Consider the following 19,649-nt stretch of genomic DNA (forward strand, 5'->3'; position numbering starts at 1 on the left):
AGTTTTCTCCTAGAGACTTTAACTTTGATCCTTGCCTCCATATTCTATAAGTACTTATACCTGTGGAGTAATTACTGCATTAAAGGTGCGCAGTAATAAATGACGATTATTATAAATAAAGAAAAATAAATAAGTTTTAAATTAATATTTTTAAAAAATATATTATAAAATAAATAATATTTGAATAATAAGTACCTTAAAAAAAAAAGAAAAAAGAAAAAAAAAAAAAAAGAAGAGAAGAAGTTCTCATCCGTAAAATAAACAGAAAAGTTTGCACTGCTCTTTTTAAGGATACTTTATTATTTTGGTTTAGTAGTTGGGTTTAGTTGGTAGCAAATCGCAAGTCGCAAGTCGCAACCTCCGTCTTCTCCTCTTCTTTCTCTGTACATCAGACTGAAGCAAAAACCCTTCCCGATTTTCCCCTACCCCCAAAGGTAACTTTTTTATTTTTATTTTTTATCAATACCCATCTCCACCTTCTTCCATTGAAATTTCATTGCTGACCCTGAAGTGGGCCGGGTCTACGAGGAAACTCTGAAAAGACTCAGACTCGGTGTTAGGAGTTAGAATCAGTTATCAAAAATCTCTGATTTCTAACACTGGATCCGTTCCGAGTGAACGACCTTAGAAAGGACATTAGCCCGATCTCGGTTCGTTCACTACTGAACTTCTTCTCTCATTTCCCATTGCTCTTTAATTTGTCATATTTATTTTCTTTCATCTCTAAGAATGCCCATATTTACATCATGTAGTTATGGCTTGCTTTTGCTTCTGCTTTGCTCTTTTTTATTTTCTGGGTTTTGTTTTTTGAGTGGGGTTTTAGGCTTTTAGCACATGCACATGCAAAGTCAAAACATGTTTTTTAAAAAAAAAAAATTATTTTATTTACTGGGTAGTGTTAAAAATTAGTTTTTTTTTGAGTACTTTTTTTTTTGATAAATAGCAAAGTTTATTGATTGAAAAAGAGAACCCATGTCAAGTACACAGGATGTATACAATTGGAACAGTACAATCCATAGTTTTTGTTTAAAATGGTGGAAAATATGTTATAATGGATGGAGTATAAAATTCAACTCAGAAAACAAAGCCAAAAAATTTTACAAAGAAATCTAATGAAAATTGATATTATAGTGCTTAATATTTGCTGGAGTGAATACTTTTTTTTTTTTGATAGGTAAGAAAGAAAATATTATTGAAAAAGGAATAGTAGGAAAAATACACTGGGTTCTAGTTAGCTCAACTGGTAAAGTTTCTAATAATTGAATAAGAGATCTGGGTTAATTCCCTGCCAAAAAGAGTTCACGATGGTGAAAAAAGAGTAAAAAGAAACGAAAAATAACAAAAGAAACAACAAATTAATCACTATAGGATTAATTTCTGATTAAGTGTATAAAAGAAGAAGAAAATTTGGGAAAACTGGACTGGCTAATGGCTCTGGCCATTGAGGGAGATTGAGGATATGCATATCATTAAACCAGATAACTGTGTTTTTTATTCTCAGTAGAAAGCTCAGAAACTTAATTAAAAAAAAAAATTGTTGTCTAGTTACGTGGGTCCCAATTAAGTTAACTAGCAAAGTTCCTTGTGGTCGAGTAAAGGACCTATGTTCAAATCTTGCCTAAACCAATTAGTGTATTGGTCTGTGGTGAACATGTTGGAGAGATAGTTAAGAAATTTCTTGTGGGGGGTTTTGGTGAGGAGTTTAAATACCATTTTGGTGGGAGTGGAATAGGTTCTCCAATTGCTAATGGTGGGTTGGGTGTAAGGAAGATAAGCACTTTCAATCAAGATTTACTGGGGAAAATGGCTTTGGTGCTTTGGGTTGGAAGACACCCATTTATGGGGACGGGTAATTGCTATGAAGTATGGGGAGAAAAGGGGAGGGGGGACTTCATAATTGGCTCGAGGGAGACATGGATGTAGCCTGTGGAAAAGCATTTGGATGAGGTGGGATGGGTTTCTGCAAAATGTCATTTTTGATGTAGGAGATGGTCATCACCTACAGTTTTGGCATGACACCTGTTGTAGAGGTCATTCTTTGAAGGAGGTGTTACCACTTTGTTCCACAGGTATGTGATATGTTGAGTGGCCAGATGGCAGGGGAAATGAGCTGTTGGAATGTCAGTTTTTTGAAGAGATTTTAATTATTGGGAATTAGACTCAGTGATTGCTTTTCTCATTCTCCTTCATTCTAATAACCCTAGGAAAGAGAGTTGCGATAGACTAAGCTGTAGTTTGAAGGGGAGTGGTGTTTTTACTATCTGTTCATACTACAAAGCACTACGGGGTAATTGTGCAGTGCCTTTTCCATGGAAGAGTATCTGGTTTCTTAAGGTCCCTAAGAGGGTCTCATTCTTTGTTTGGACAACATGGGGGAAGATCCTTTTGAAAATCTCATTAAGAAGGTTACACGTTGGTAGGTTGGTGTTGTTTGTGCTGATGTAGTGGAGAGACAGTGGATCATTTGTTTATAAATTGTACTTGCGTGTGAATTGTGGACTTTTGTCTTTAGCTCTTTTGATATTAAGCGGGCAGTACTGGAGAAGGTCATTGAACTTCTATTTGGTTGGAGAAATTGGGTTGTAAGCAATCTTTGGATATATGGGATCTCAACCCCTTGTGTTTGATGTTGACACTGTAGAGAGAGCGAAATTGTCTTACTTTTGAGGATTTGGAGCATTGGGTGAACAACTACTAGCTTCATTTTGTAGATCCTTGTTTGATCGGTCAACTCCATAGCTGATTTTAAAGTAAAAAAAAAAAAAAATCTTTTTCTCCTTATAAAAAAAACTTCTTGTTTAATTATTTTGGTGTTACATTTCTGCTAAGTTTCAATACTTCTAGTTAAGTTTTCCTGCCTATGAGCTGGAAAAATGCTACTTTACAATCAACTTTGCTTAAAATTTATTTTCCCTTTATAAAAAAGTTTGCCTATTTATTTATTTAAAAAAAAATTTCAATATTGGTAATTGTACAAGCACCTAGTGGATCTCACCCTCGACATTGCTCTTACAAGAGGAAGAGGCGTCATTTGAGGTATAGGTCATTGGGCCCGTTTATAAAAAATAAAATATTTTTGAGATGAAGGGGGCATCCCAAATCTAAATTTGGGTGGCCAGGCCATCTATGTTAGTTCAATCCTCAGAAAGAACTCTTATAATACTATTAGTGCCATGTATGATACACCTGGATTGATTTATGTTAGTATTAATATTTTTTCCTTTTTTTTTTTCTCTTGCATCACAGTTTTTTTTTTTTTAATATTTTTTTTATCTTACATTATTTTATGTTTCTTAATCAGTTCCTTCTCTATGTCCAGTATTGTTTATGTTATATCCCTGCTGTTAAGTATGTTCCCCATGTCATTCAATAGTATTTTTGATGAATGGGATCTTGATGAAGGAATGATTCTGGCAGAAAATCTCCATGTGAACTCTCCATCCAACATGGTAAGAGAAACAGTTCAAATGAGTCGTTTGACAAATGGGGAGGCTGAGAACAGTCTTCACAAACAAAGTGACCAAAATCCACGTCAAGGCCGTAACGGAAGATGTAGAAACTTGGGGTCCAATGGAACCAGTTCTCAACCTTGTTATGATGAAAATGTTGGGGAAGTCAATAGATCAGGAATATCCACTAGAGATGCTTCAGACAGTCTTAATGCAAACATGCAGCCTGATGTTATTCATGTAAGTGGAACATGAGGATAATGTACTCAAATGTAAGAAATTTAGATACCTTTTTTTTCCCCCTTCCCCAGGGTTTATGATGTGGTTCATTTAGAGGAAGCTGTTTACCACTTGTTACTGTCCGGCAAGTTCATTCATTAGTTTCTTATGTCAGCATTAGTTTTTATGATGTGTATGATATGTAGTTCCTATTACTTGTAATAGCCTTTATCACTTGTAACAGAAAGTTAGTTAGCTGATAGGTTATTAGTGAGTAATGGCCTTTATCACTTGTAACAGAAAGTTAGTTAGCTGATAGGTTATTAGTGATAAGTGCAATAGTCTATCAGTTAGTTAGAGAAGTTTGTTAGGCCTTGGCCAATTACATGGCAGCCATGGTAGGTTCTTGTAACTAACTTCCTAGCCAATCAGCAGCTTGCTTATGTAACTATAAATAAGCAAAGCTGCCCTCATTGTAACTAGTTGAATTTGAATCCAAGAAATCTCTACTTGTGAGGTATTATTCCAAGAGTGTGTCTCTTGAAGAGCTAGTTCTTTCTTTCTTTTCTCTAAGCGACTTAGTAACAACCCTCCCTTTCATCGAATTCCTCCATCAGTTTAGTTGCTTTTGATAGTAATTTCTTTCTTTAAAACTTCTGAATTTGCAAATGACATTGGGATTTCCTTGTAGAAAAAAGCGAGGCAGCAGAAAGAAATGACTTTCCAAGATATGTATAACAACCAAGACCTCTTTGATGATGAGGATGATGATAGTGATTGGGAGCCCACGCAAGAGCGTGTAGAAATTAAGAAGTGGTTCTGCACCAATTGTACAATGGTTAACCTTGATGACACCATCCATTGTGATGTATGTTTATGCTTGTTTTTAGATATAGTTTTTTATTATTTATTATTATTATTATTATTATTTTGGTGAAGATTAAAGGTGTCAAACTTCTTTACATGTAAAAAAAATTATGTTTTTCCTTCTTTTGTTTGGTTCTTGTCCAATACAGAAATATATTTTTGGGTGAGTTTCAGTCATATTTACCTAAAAAAAAAAAAAACCGAGATGATTTTTAATTGATAATTGAAAGTTTTAAAATTCTAAGGTTTGGTTGTCTATGACTAGGAATGAATTTTAGTGCTATCTTTTCCATGCAGATTTGTGGGGAACATAAAGAATCTGGAATCCTTAGACATGGGTTTTTTGCTTCTCCCTTTTCACAAGATGTAGGGTCTGCTGAGGTTGAATCAGAAATTAAAGAAAGACACAGAGGTAGGTTCATATGATTGGCTATCTGGTTTGTATGGCATGGTTATCACTGATTTGAGAAAATTTCTCTTAAATGTCGTGTATGGTGCTTCTTATCTTCTTGCAGCTATCCTATCACAAAGGCAATTGGTTTCTTAGAAGTAATGTGATTATGCGTTCAAATTTGTTTACCTATGATTAGAATAATGCAGATTTAGATTTGTTGTTCTGTACCTTTTTGGGTAGGTGCAGATGTTTTAGGCCCCTTGATATAGTATACTAAATGTGTGAAAGCCTGGTGATGGCGTTGCAAAATAGAAGCTGTAAAATCACACAGGAGCAGTTTAAAATTTTGCTTACAAAGTCGCATTCCAAGATGGACACTATAGTTTAATATAAATAATGAGGACTACACAAATGTCATTACACTGTAGGAATTAATTTTCTTCCATAATCAACATTCTCAATGCAAACAAGATGGAAGGTGCCTAATTTGATAAGTATAAATTCATGAAAGATGCAACAAAAAACATATCTTAAGTTTTTGTAGTTGGTAAAAGCATGCTTAGGCTAGCTTAAAGCCAAAGGTCTAAGGTCTAAGCACTTTGCTTGGCTGAAGTGAAGCTTGTTTTATTAAGCACGCCTTAGGTATGCTTCTCAAGTGCTTTTTGAGGAAGCATAAAACATGCACATGCATGCTTTTTTATTTTTTTGCGAAACAATATACGAATCATTAAGAATTAATGAAATTAAATGCTCGAGTGGACCCTTGATTTGCTATAAAAACACTATTCTTAAGGTGGTGTACTACACAAACATTTAAAAAAAAAAAAAATCAAAAGACAGAAATAAGGATAAGTCGTCATTCTAGTGCTTTTTGGTCTTTGCCTTTCGGTTATATTTTATTGCACCATGTATTTCATCTTGAACATAACTATTATAGTTGTGTATTTTTATAAAGCACTAGAGAATAACATAATATTTTATGTTTAAACTTAGTGTGACTAGATTATCATCTTGTCCCTTGACAGTTGTTTACAAATTTATTATATGAAAATATTTAAGAAGATAGAAATAACTTGTGCAAAGTTTAAATATATCAAAAGACAGAAATGAGGATAAGTTATCATTCTGGTGCTTTTTGGTCTTTGCCTTTTGGATATATTTTATTGCACCATATATCTCATTTTGAACATAACTATCATAGTTGTGTATTTTTATAAAGCACTAGAGAATAACATAGTATGTTGTGTTTAAACTTTGTGTGACTAGATTATTTTTTTTTGATAAGTAAGAATGTTATATATACGAATGACTATTCTATGCATGAAAAACATAGAGCAGACCCAAAAAGTACAAGAAGAAAAAATAGATAGAAAGCATAAAAGAAAACCAGACAACAAAATACTTACAAAAGAGAAAGAGAACTAAGAAAAGAAGGGAGAGAATCATTAGTCGTGAGTCCCCATGCCTGAGACCAATAAAAAAGAGTCCCATTAAAAGAAGCAAGCATTTGATCACTGGAACTGTCCAAATCCTCAAAAGTCTGCCGATTCCATTCCTTCCAAATGCACCATAGGATGCACAACAAAACTAAGTTCCAAATTTGAGGCGAATACTTCTCCAACCAATTTCACCAGCCAAAAAGCAAATTTGGGATCGATCTAGGTATAACCCAAGACAAACCAAAAGTTATTAAGGCAAAGCTCCACAACCGATGAGCCATCTCTCAAAGAAGAAGTAAGTGGTCTACCGTCTCTTCACAATGTTGACACATAATTCACCAGGCTATAAAATCCAATCTTCTCAATCTCAAGTTATAACGTGTTAGGATCTTATTCCAAGCTACACACCAAACAAAAAAAGAAACCCATCTAGGTGCCTTTACTCTCCATATACATTTCTAAGGAAAGACAATTGAGGGGGAATGTACTCGGCTTGGCAATTTCTTTATTTTTATTAATAATACTCTTACATTATTTATCAAAAAAAAAGAGGGGGAATCCTGCAATTTGTTATAATACGACCGGATGTCAAACTCCCCATTATGTTTCAACTTCCATCTCATCGGGTCTCCAACATCCGGTCTCCAATATCCAGTGGAGGAGTATTAACTCCCAATATTCGAAGAACATGCAGCCTTTCATCCATCTCCCAATCATTAAGTTCTCGACTAACATGAACATCCCAAATTTTTCTATCCTCCGCCCCTTGCCTTGACAAAGAAGCTTTTATAGATGCCTCCTTGTCAATGACAATACCATGCAGCCTTGGGAAAGCCAATTGGAAAGGTTGATCCCCATACCATCCTGCCAAAATCTCACTCTATTCCCCAACCCAACAATAAACTAACAATTTTTGCTAAAATCCTCTCATCCCATACGAATACCTCTCCACAAACCACACCCATGAACTCTCCTACCTAGCTTTGAGGTCCATCCCCCCCCCTCCCCCCATTCTTCCCCATATTTTGAAACTACCACCCTCCTCCATAACCTATCCTCTTCCTTCCCAAACTGCCAAAACCATTTCCCCAATAAAGTCTTATTGAGAGTAGTAAGTTTTCTTATCCCCAAGCCACCGTTAGCTATAGGTGCAAAAATTTTATCCCATCCTACCAAATGAGTCTTGCTATCACACCATAGAAAATTCCTTTGCAACTTCTCAATTTTATTAGCAACATAAGTAGGAATGGTGAATAGAGAAAGAAAATAGGTAGGAAGACTAGATAACGTACTCTTGAGTAACATCAATCGACCCCCTTTAGACAAGTACAACTTCTTCCATCTGGCTAATTTCTGCTCAATTTTTTCCAAAATGGGATTCTAAATTGAAGGGGAGTTATGTGAAGCCCCCAACGGCATGCCAAGATAAGACATAGGCAAAGTTCTAACTCTACAGCCCAAAATATCAGCCAGGGCATGCACATCATCAACCTCCCCTATTGGAACCATTTCACTCTTGTGCACATTGACCTTCAAACCTGTTATCACTTGAAAACTGAGTAGCAATAACCGAATATGAAGAACTTGCTCCACATCTGCATCACAAAATAGGATAGTATCGTTTGCAAACAATAGATGTGAAACACTTTCCCCACCACCCCTCCTACCCTCAACTTTAAAACCACGGATCAAGCCAGCTCCCTCCACTCTTCTCAACATCCTACTGAACACCTCCATCAAAATCAACAACAACATAGGAGATAGTGGATCCCCCTGTCTTAAACCCCTTGAACTACCAAAAAAATCAGTTGGAGACCCATTAATCAAAACAGAGAATTGAACTGTGGATATACAAGTATGGATCCATTTACCTCGAATTAGCCAGAAATCCTGTTTTAATTTTCATGTACTAGGATCAGTATGGGGGGATTCCGAAGTTTCTTTATTGAATCTAAGTTGTTTCAGTTGGTGGTTGAGGAAGGAGGGATTTTTTTCTCCCTTAAGATCTTTGAACGGGGAAAATACTACATGCAATCGGTGTTTTTGGGCAAGAGTGCAGCTCTTTGGATAATGTGGAATCTGGAACACATTGTGATTGGGGTTAGTCCTAAGCAATTTTACACGCTCAGGGAAGGTGCTACTGCATACACCTTGCAACGGGGGTCCAATTCATTTGGGCAGTACGTATCAGTGACAAAGCTTAAGGTTGGTGGGTGGCGGCGAACTATCATTATTCCTGCCGGAAAATTACAACAAGGATGGAGAACTTTTGGGATTGAATTACGAAGGATATTGGAACCTGCTCAATATGCATTGGTTGGATTGAAGTTTGTACCGTACAGGTCTAAGCAGATCCCAAAACATCATCCTACCAGGTCCTATGTGGAAGTTGTCAAAGCTTCAGTGCAGGCAATGTTGAAGCATGTTCAGCAGCCCCTCAACAAAGATAAGGTTAAGGCTGGTATCGTGAAGAATACTGTGGAGATTCCGAGTGATAAGTCTCACACATAGGTAGTAGCTTTTGAAACTCAGATTGGTAGTTTTCATCAGGCAGCCGTGGGTGGTGGTGAGGGTGGAGCAGGTGATATTAATGGTAGGAATAAAATTGAGGAGAAAATCCCGGAAGGAAATAATTGCAATATTCCTTTGAAGCCTAATTTGAATTCAAAAATGGGTGAGTTTGGAAAGTTGCGTGATAATAGGAAGGGACATTGGTTGGGTAGAGGGTTGACTGTGATTGTGAATGAATATGGAAAGAGGTGGGTATTTTGTGATGCTGTTAAGGGAGGTCAACAAGCTGGCAAATGGGTAACACGCAAGATTGCTTCTAATACTGAAGTGGGTTTGGGCCCATCCAAGAAGAATGCCCAAGCCTCGGTGGGAAATATAGAATCCATTTTGGTTCTGGGTTTGCTAAGCCCACATAATTTTGAGGCTGGAGAGAGCTCCTTTAGTGGACTAAGGGCTCTGGAGTCTTCATACCAGAATGGGTTCACGTTGCCAAGCTCAGGTAGAAGTGAACTCATTGACACGAAGGAGTTTATGTGCTTAATGGTCCAACCCACCACATCAGAGCAACCTGCGACGTCGCCGAAGGTATCGGTGGTCACACCCACCACATCGGAGCAACCTGCGACATCGCCGAAGGTATCGGTGGTCACACCCACCACATCGGAGAAACCTGCGACATCGCGAAGGTACCGTTGGACTTAGCAGTGACGGAAGTTGAATTTAAGGGTGGTCAGCTTAGCTTGAATCGACTAGCTCAGCCACCCACTGAGCCAACAGGTCCGGCGGTGGTAGCCCAAGTCTCCCACGAACAGATATCGCCGATCATTGCTCCATGTGGGTCAAGGTTGGTGCCGGTGGTGTCATCGTCCATGATATCGGATCCGGTGATGACCCTTGCTGACCCGCTAGTGTCGGAGCTGGTGCCTTTGTCTTCTTCAGTGGCATCGGAGGATGGGGATGAGGATTTTGTGGGTTTGGAAGGATCGGTTACTTCTGATTTTGAGGGAGTCCAACTACCTAGCCCAACTATAAGGGAATTGGTCGGAGACTTGGATAAGTCTTGGGGTAATTCCAAAGACTGGATATTACAATTGCGTGATGGCAGGCAATTAGTGCTCCCATTGCCACTGTATCGTTCTCCAGATTGTATGTCAGTTTGCTCAAGTTTGGAGGGAGAGTGTGTACCAGGTAATGTTTTTAGTACTAATGAAGGGCAGAGGGTTACTTGGGCTGATGAGAGTGAGGGGTTAGTAGATTCCTTGACTGTGGTTCCCGAGTTAGTGAGTGAGCTGTGGGAGTCTGATGAAAGGTTGAGGTCTTGTGAGGGAGGTGATGAGCCATTAGTTGTGGTACCTTTGGCTATTGAAGGTCCGTTGGAGTTGGAGTTGGAGTGTAGTCATATGAAGGAGATTGGGTGTAAGGAGAGCGTAGATAATTGTCAACTTTCACAATGGGTAACCAATAGGATAAAGGCTTTCAAGAAATCTGTGGGCACTTCGCTGGAAGGTTTTGAGGAGTAGATTACAGGATTGTTATTAGCCATAGAGGCCAGAAAGAAAGATAAACAGAAACTTGTGGTGGGTGATCAGACGAAGTTGGTCAAGTTAGGACAGAAAGGTCAGCGGAAGCTAAAAAATTTGTTGTCATCTTTGAATGTTGAGTATGATACAAATAAAGCAAGGGGTGCAAGTTCTGAGCGGGCGGTTGTGTCTTATCAATGAAAGTGAAGATTATTTCTTGGAACGTTAGAGGGTTGAATGAGCAAGATAAAAGGCTCAGGGTTAGAAACTTGATTAGGAAATGGGGGCCAGATGTGGTTTGTCTTCAAGAAACCAAAATGGGGCTGATTAATAGAGCGGTGATTCGTAGCTTGTGGGGTGGCCAACATGTTGATTGGTCTTACTTAGGTTCTTGTGGTGCTTCTGGTGGGGTGTTAGTGATGTGGGACACTCGGGTAGTGAATAAAATAGAGGAAGCAGTGGAGAGATTTTCGGTTTCTTGTAAGTTTACAAGTGTGTCAGATCAGTTTGTATGGGCATTTACTGATGTTTATGGTCCTAATTTACACTGAGATAGGAGGTTATTATGGGAGGAACTCTGTGGCTTGAATAGCTGGTGGAGTGTCCCATGGTGTGTGGGTGGTGACTTTAATGTGGTTAAGTTCCCTTCCGAACGATTGGGGTCTAATTCTTTCACTACTGCTATGAGGGAGTTTTCTAATTTTATTTCGGAACAGGGTCTCATTGATTTGCCATTGCAAGGGGGTGCTTTTACTTGGTCAAATTCTAGAGAAGTTGTTTCGAAGGCTAGGCTGGACAGATTTTTGTTTTCTGCAGATTGAGAGGATAAGTTTCCAACAATTTCTCAAAGACGAATGTCTAAATTGTGCTCAAATCATTTTCCAATTGTCCTTGAGGGTGGATCTTTTCAGAGAGGGAGTATGCCATTTAGATTTGAGAATATGTGGCTTAAGGATGAAGGTTTTGTGGATAGGGTTCGGTCGTGGTGGGATTCCTACCAGGTTCACGGTGCACTGAGTTTTATTCTGGCCAATAAATTAAAGCTCCATAAAAATGATTTGAAAAGATGGAATGTGGGGGTGTTTGGTCGTTGATGTTCGGATTAGAAAATTGTGGAAGGACCTTAGTGTTCTAGAGAATATGGAGGAGAGTCAGGGATTATCAGCGGAGGAAAGGGTGGAAATGGGAAGAATTCGTGATGAGTTAGAAAAAGCTACTCTGTTGGAAGAAATATGTCGGAGGCAGAAATCTAGAGTTCTTTGTGTTAGGGAAGGAGACAGGAATACTAAGTTTTTCCACCGTATAGTTAATTCTCATAGGAGGGTTAAATTCTATTGATAGGCTTATGGTGGATGGGGTGTTGTCTTCTGACCTGGCTGTTATAGCAAACTGTATCTCTCAATTTTATAGGCAGCTTTATCTTGAGGAGGTGGCTCACAGACCGGTCTTAGATGATGAGGATTTTTCTAGCATCTCAGTGGAAGATGCAAGTTGGCTAGATAGGCCTTTTGAGGAAGAAGAGGTGTTTGAGGTGATCCATGATTGTAATGGTGATAAGGCACCTGGCCCGGATGGCTTTTCCATGCCATTCTTCCAGTCTTGTTGGGGTGTTTTGAAAACTAAAATTATGGCTGTCTTCCACAATTTTCACACTCAGGCAATGTTTGAGAAGAGTCTTAATGCTTTGTTCCTTGCCCTTATTCCTAAGAAAGTGGATTCGGTGGAGGTAAAGGATTATCGGCCTATTGGCTTAGTTGGTAGGATTTATAAGATTATTTTTAAGGTGTTGGCTAATTGGCTTCGTAGGGTGGCGCATGGGCTTATTTCAGATTCACAAAATGCTTTTGTGAAGGGTAGACAGATTTTGGATTCCATCTTGATTGCTTCTGAATGTATTGATAGTAGATTGAAGTCAGGAGTTTCGGATGTGCTGTGTAAGTTGGATGTGGAGAAGGCGTATGATCATGTGAGTTGGGATTTTTTAATGTATATGCTGCAGCGTTGTGGTTTCTCAGAAAATGGAAAAAATGGATTAGGTATTGCATTTTAACTGTAAAGTTTTCCATTTTGATCAATGGTAGCCCAACTGATTTCTTTGGAAGTTTTAGGGGGCTTCGGCAAGGGGATCTTTTATCTCCATTGTTGTTTGATATTGTGATGGAGGCATTAAGTTGTATGTTGGATGTGGCTGCATCTGCTGGACAATTCTCAGGCTTTCCTGTGGGCAGTACGGCTGGTCTATTAGTGATGGTGTCTCATCTTTTATTTGCAGATGACACTTTGATGTTTTGTGATGCTGAACCTTCTCAGATTGCTAATTTGAGGGCGATTCTTGCTAGATTTGAGGAGGTGTCAGGGCTTCGTATTAATTTGGGGATATCTGAGTTGGTACCTGTTGTTGGGGTACCCAATTTGGAGGCTTTGGTGGGTCTGTTGGGGTGTGGGCAGTCTTCTCTGCCCTTGAAATATTTGGGCCTTCCTTTAGGTGCAAAATTTAAGGACTTATCTATTTGGAATCCTATTCTAGAGAGAATGGGGAGGAGATTAGCAGGTTGGAAGATAATGTATTTATCTAAAGGGGATAAGGTGACACTCATTAAAAGCTCACTATCGTCTTTACCTACATACTTTCTTTCTCTTCTACCTTACCGGGTAAGGTGGCTAAGCGTATGAAGAAATTACAGAGAGATTTCTTGTGGAATGGGATTGGTGGTGAACCTAAAATTCATTTAGTTAATTGGGCCAAGGTTTGTAGGCCTTTGCAGGATGGGGGGTTGGGTATAAGACAGTTGGGTAATTTTAATTCTGCCTTACTAGGTAAATGGTTGTGGAGGTATGGCATGGAGATTGATGCTTTATGGAGGAGGATTATAGAGGCAAAATATGGGAACATTTGGGGTGGTTGGTGTACGAAGAAGGTGACAAGTCCTTATGGGGTCAGCTTGTGGAGATATATTAGAAGTGGCTGGTTGAACTTCTCTAAACTCCGTGTTTATGATGTGGGGGATGGTACTAGAGTGAAATTTTGGAAGCATGTGTGGTGTGGGGATTGTACTCTCCAAGAGGCATTTTCGGAGCTTTATTGTCTTTGTAGGTCAAAGGACTTCTCGGTGGCTGAAGTTATGGGTTGGTCTACTGGGAGGTTTCACTGGAATGTACAATTTCGTCTTCCACCTCAAGATTGGGAAGAAGAAGCCTTTGACCGTTTTATGGGGCTGGTCTATTCCTCGTCAGTGCGGGGGTTTGGCCCAGATAAGGTTTGTTGGAAGCCTGCAAGGAATAGAGGTTTTGAGGTTAGAGGTTTTTAGAGTTCCTTCTACCCTCATAATCTTGTTTCCTTTCCATGGAAAATGATATGGCAATCGAAGGCTCCTCCAAGGGTATTAGTGCCTCACTGCTTGATTTGATGCATTTGGCGAGAAAGAAATGCTAGAAGCTTTGAGGGTTGCGAACACTCTTTGCTGGAGATTAAGTCTTTTTTCTTACACACTCTCTTTGAATGGAGTGTGGTTTTTTCTCATTTTTCTTGTTCTTCCTTTTTTATTTTTCTTGACCGTTGTTCTTTTGTTTCTTGATTTGTGCCCCCATAGTAGATCCCCAATGTACTCGGCTTGGCAATTTTATTATTATTATTAATAATATTCTTACGTTATTTATCAAAAAAAAAAGTATGGATCCACTTACACCACTTCACTCCAAAACCCATTCTATTCAACAAATCCAGCAAAGCCTCCCAATTCACATGATCGTATGCCTTCTCAATATCAAGTTTACAAATGACTCCAGGAACCCTACTCTTCCCTCGGCTATCCACACACTCATTCGCAATAAGAACCGAGTCAAGGATTTGTCTCCCACCCACAAAGCTATTCTGAGTCTTAGAGATCAATTGATCTAAAACCATTCTCAAACGATATGCCAAAACCTTAGCCAAGATTTTATACACACTCCTCACCAAGCTAACAGGCCGAAAGTCTCTAATATTAGAGGCGCCATTCTTTTTAGGAATTAAAGCAATGAAGGTAGCATTAAGTGATTTTTCAAACTTACGATGTTGAAAAAACTCTTCAAAGACCGCTAAGACGTCTTTCTCCACTACTCTCCAACTATGATGATAAAACGCCATAGTAAACCCATCTGGACTTGGAGCTTTGTTCCCCTCCAAGTCACTTACGACTTGAAGTATCTCCTCTCTCTCAAACTTCCGTTCAAGCAAACCCTCTCCATATCCCCAATATGATCAAACTCCAAACCCTCCACAAAAGGCCTCCACCCCTCAGACTCGTTGTACAAATTTTTATAAAATTGGACTACCTGGTTAGTTACCTTGAAATTTTCCTCAAAAACCACCCCATCCACCTCCAAGGTCCTAAAATGATTATACCTTCTATGGGAGTTCGCCATTTTGTGGAAGAACTTGGTGTTATTATCCCCTTCCATGGTACATAACATCCTAGTTTTTTGTCTCTAGGAAATTTCTTCCAAGGAAAGTAGATGCTCCACCTGGGACCTCAAATTTTCCCTATGACATTTCTCTCCATCAGTGAGACCTAAATCCCTTTCCTTCGCGTCTAATTTTTTCAAGTCCTCCTGTAACTGTTTCTTTTGACGCTCTATATTACCAAACTCTCGGTGATTCCATTGTACAATGTCCTCTTTCAGAGCCTTTAATTTTTTGGCAAGCACGAAACTAGGTGTACCTACAAAAGAATGCCGATTCCACCAGGATTGAACTTTATCCACAAACCCCTCCAACTTCAACCACATAATTTCAAATCTGAATGGACTTTTCCCCCTTGCCATTCCCCCTGCCTCCAAAAGAATTGGACTGTGATCTGAGATAGGACGGGGTAAAATCCTTTGAATAACATCTGGGAAGTGATCCTCCCAATCTGGAGTGAACAAAGCTCTATCAATCCTAGACATCGCTGGTTGATCAGTACCACTTGACCATGTATAGCTACCTCCTTTCAAAGGCAAATCAATCAAGTTGAGATCCTCAATAAATTTAGAGAATTTTTCCACAGCTAGGGTCAAACGAGTCTCACCCCTACGCTCACTAGGAAAGCGAACAATATTAAAATCCCCAAGGCAGCACCACGGTATCCTTCAATATTGCTAAATACCCACCAACTCATCCCACATGTGATCCCTCTCGTTATTCTCATTAGGGGTTTAGGGCCATAAACCCCTGAACGTGCCCATGTAAAACCGTCTCCCACCCCTTGCCACTTTACCAAAACTGAGAATGTACCAATCATAACCTCCACCTTATCCAAAACCCTTTAATCCCACATAATCAAAATACCACCAGTAGTTCGATCAGCCTCCTAAACAGCCCAATCCACGTATGGACAACTCCACAAACTACAAACCAGTTGTCTATTCATGCTAGCAATTTTCGTCTCTTGTAAACAAACAACATCACACTTCCATTCCCGCAACAAATTCTTCACTACAAGTCGTTTTCGAGGATCATTTAAACCTCTAACATTCCACGAAATCATTTTTATCTTCATTACCACAAAAATATGCCCACCTACTGACACCAGCACAAAACCAATCCTCTATCTCCTATCATAATTCACCGAAGAGATCAAGTTTCGCAACTCTCTACGTCCCTTGTTTTTGGACTTAGCCACTTTTTGGCTACCCGTTACTTTCCGGTGTAGCACATTGGCTGCCTCCATCTCAGTTTCTAGCCTTTGTAAGAGAGCAATGCACAACTTCTCATGCCAAGTCATTGACAACCCAACCAATTTACTGAAACCAGGAATTTTGTGTTTCACCCACCCAGAAATATCCAACTTAGCCTCAATACTTAATACCTCAATGACCTCCTTCAACTCTGCTAAAGTTGTTGATGCACTTGGAGCAATAATCCTCAAGAGGTAAACAATCTGTCAGTTCTGTTTCACCAAAACCCACAGAAAAATCAGCTACATCCTCCACAAGCATGACCTCCCCAGAAAGGCTCAAGAGTTCCTTACTAGAAAAGGAGTTTACCTCCTTACCCAATGCTCCAAAACCCACTGACCCAGCTCTCAGAATCTCCAAGAAATGCTCAGGAAAAGTTGGTCCAATCAATCTCGGCACAAATTTGAGAGTGACCGACCTCGTATCTTCAGAAACCAACCCATCCGACACCATATTTGAGCCCAAAATACTTTTCTGGTCAGAACTGAACCTGAAAACCATGTTTTGAAGATACTCGGTGTAGCCCAACACTCCTACTGATGAAGCACTCCATGGATGATTAACCAAACCTCCATCTGCATTGGTCTGGAGATCCCCTACCTGCGAAGCCACTTGTGACTGAGAGATCGAGAAGCTCCCTTCAAAATCACTCCTCGACATCTCTATTGGCATCACTAAACAATTTGGAAATACCGTGGGCTTCTCACTAGACCCATCGGGAGTAGATGTAGAAGAGAATGGGCCTGAATAAGTGTTGGAGCAATCCCCAGCCTCTGAGATACGTGGGCTTGTGGTCATCGAGCTTAAGTTATAAACGCAATGGGCTTCTAACTGTTTCGGGCCCAAACCGATACCCACCTTCTCCATCGATGACTCCACAAGGCAACCCACTGTCTTGGATTGAGGAGCAGACTTCTCATAATCACCATTAGGGTTCATCCACGTCCTCATGGAGTGGGTTAAATCAGCATCAGGATTGTCCAACATCGTCAATGACTCCTCGACACTAAAACCATCAGAAACAGTACACTTAGCTACCACCGAGGGCTTCGCGAGACTACCCATCGTCTTGATTTGACCAACCACGATTTGATAGTCATCCACACCCGTCGCCGTCGCTGATGAATGATTTCGCACCTGAATCACTGGCACCGGTGACTTCTCGGCGAGAAATCCACCATCTACTGTGACGTTGACCACCCTCGGAAGCTCACCAAGTTGACCCAACTCCTCATACTGACTCAACGAAGCTTTGTGAAGGGCAGTGGGCATCACCACCATCGCCGACATGTGGGCTTCTGGCTTTGGTGGGCTTGGGTCTGCTAACGAGGAGCTCTCACCCACTTCCATCCTAAATGGGCCTGTGAGCTCTAAGTTAGGGAAGCCCACCTGTTGGTCACAGTTGGTGTCTAGGCCCACCACATCCTTTATTTGAGCCCGTGTTACCCATTTAAAATTTCTTACTCCCCCTTTATTGGTATCCCAGGAAACCCGTCTCCTTCCTTTCACATCAACTTCCACAATTAAACCACTCCCTGTCCAGCATGATCTCCTTATATCAATCCTCTTCCCATTTGCATCTGATTTTGAATTCAAACTGAATCTTACTGGGATACGTTTCCTATTTTCTGCCAGAATTTGCTCACCTAATTTTGTATTGACATTAATGCACTGCTCCCTCCAATCCCTTCCTCCCACCACCATTGTATCAGGCTTGCCCACCGGAATATCCCCCATTGTAGCACCTGTAGATTTCGGATTCTTTGCCAACAACCCCCTTGACTGATTCTGCCTCTCCACAAACTCCCCCTGAATCATATTTTTCTCCTTATCCTTGGTTGAAATATATTGTGACTGAGTCACATCCCTTGGCTGCATCTGACCTAAAGCGTATTGGTCAGGTACCAAAATCTTCCTCAGTTCAAGCCCAAATACCTTCCAACCATTTTGTGCTTTGCCTCCAGGAATTATGACAGATCTTCTATGCCCGCAAACTTTGAGTTTAGACACTAAAAGGAATTGACCAAAGGAGTTTGATCCCTGCTGCAAAGTGTATGCGGTATCTCCTTCCCTAAGCGTAAAAAACTGTTTGGGATTGATTTTTACCACCGTGTGTTCTATATTCTTCATCAGCCATAACGCTGCATTCTTGCCCATGAATACTGACTTCATGAAGTGTTTGCCTTGTTCGAAAATACGTAAGGAGAAAAAATTTCCTCCTTCCTCAACCACCAATTGAAAAAACTTAAATTCACTGAAAAAACTACGAATACCACCCATTGAAAAAACTTTGAAACCCTACCAGAAACTCTAAAACTCTAAAAATCACCAAGCAAGAAACTTGATGTAAAGTCAGCACTCAACATAGCCTCTTTCAAAATAGGTCCTCAGGGCACATCTCTTACTTGTAAGCAGCAGCTTTGTAACCTTAATAATGCAACAGAGATTTGAAGATGGTTTTATATATATAAAAGAAACTATTTTACTGCCTCCAGTATTGTACCTTGACAATTGTTTTTCAAATTTACCATATGAAAATTTTTAAGAAGTTAGAAATAACTTGTGCAAAGGTTAAACTCACAAACTTTGTTCTATTGTGCTATCCATTTGAGCTAATAGGCAAAATATATTACCATTTTGAGTTTATTACCTTTTTTCTTTATATGTTATGAATCTTTTTATTGAAGGTTATTTACATTAATTTCAAAAGTGTGCGCTTTAACTTACTTCAATTAGGCGCACGCATATGCTGCGCCTAGGCTCCAAAAGGCCTAAACTCTTAAGTGAGCTTCATGCATATACCAACACTGTATGTGTTGCAATATTGAGCATGCCTAATTTTTGTAATCTCAATATTATATAATATTAAATAAATGTGAGATGATGTGGCAATGATGTTCAGATTTCACAATGCTCATGAATATCCTATGGCTGATATACTCTATACCTGAAATCCAAACTTCTGTGCTATCTGATCTGCTACTCATGTTTAGGCATTCAGTTTTCACCAATCTATATCAAGGTCTACTAATGACTCTTTGTCTCTCCACGTGTAGAAACTGAGATAAGTCTAGTGTTTTTGTGTGTGCGCGCATATATATATATATATTATAAAATTTTCCCATCCATTTGCAATCCTTTTGAACCTACCTGATCTTCATGTCATTAAGTTAATAGTACAAGTGATGTCAACCCAATCGAGAAGATTCTGTTAGTACGAACTTGCAGATTTGGTACTTGTTCAAGCCTCTTTTATTCTGTAATGCAACCTTATCAAGCAAATTGATTAATAAAAGTTGGGTAGAATTCCTTAAAGACTTCAAGTCTCAATTAAAATTGCAGTTAGATGAGTTCTCTCTCTGTCTTGATTCTTAGTTTCATAATGTTTTACTATCTCACATTTTTTTTTTGTTGAATCACTTGGAGTGACCTTTATATAATTCTTTCTACAATTAAGATGAAACTGTTGATGGGTTTTATGTTAGATATTGTCATATGTACAAATATATTTGTGCTGTTTTGGAAACTCTTCTTAGTAATTCAGTTTTTTTTT

The 19,649-nt window shown here is 39.3% G+C and overlaps 1 protein-coding gene across 5 annotated transcripts in view; it reads left to right on the forward strand.

The window, feature by feature from the left end:
- The first annotated feature begins 288 nt into the window (after nt 1-288).
- LOC142631005 (histone deacetylase 15) overlaps nt 289-19,649 on the forward strand; it is a 31,870-nt gene continuing 12,509 nt past the window's right edge. The window contains exons 1-5 of one of the 5 annotated variants that reach the window (XM_075805062.1): nt 313-434; nt 512-650; nt 3,403-3,689; nt 4,360-4,536; nt 4,833-4,947. In XM_075805062.1, coding sequence (XP_075661177.1) covers nt 3,405-3,689; nt 4,360-4,536; nt 4,833-4,947 — 577 coding nt within the window. In that variant the 5' untranslated portion in view covers nt 313-434; nt 512-650; nt 3,403-3,404. Of the gene's footprint in view, nt 435-511; nt 651-3,402; nt 3,690-4,359; nt 4,537-4,832; nt 4,948-19,649 lie in introns of all 5 variants that reach the window. The other 4 variants (XM_075805064.1, XM_075805061.1, XM_075805063.1 and 1 more) reach the window with 4 other exon arrangements.

The sequence above is a fragment of the Castanea sativa genome, chromosome 4, assembly GCF_040712315.1.
Source record: "Castanea sativa cultivar Marrone di Chiusa Pesio chromosome 4, ASM4071231v1".
In the NCBI taxonomy this organism is placed as follows: Eukaryota; Viridiplantae; Streptophyta; class Magnoliopsida; order Fagales; family Fagaceae; genus Castanea; species Castanea sativa.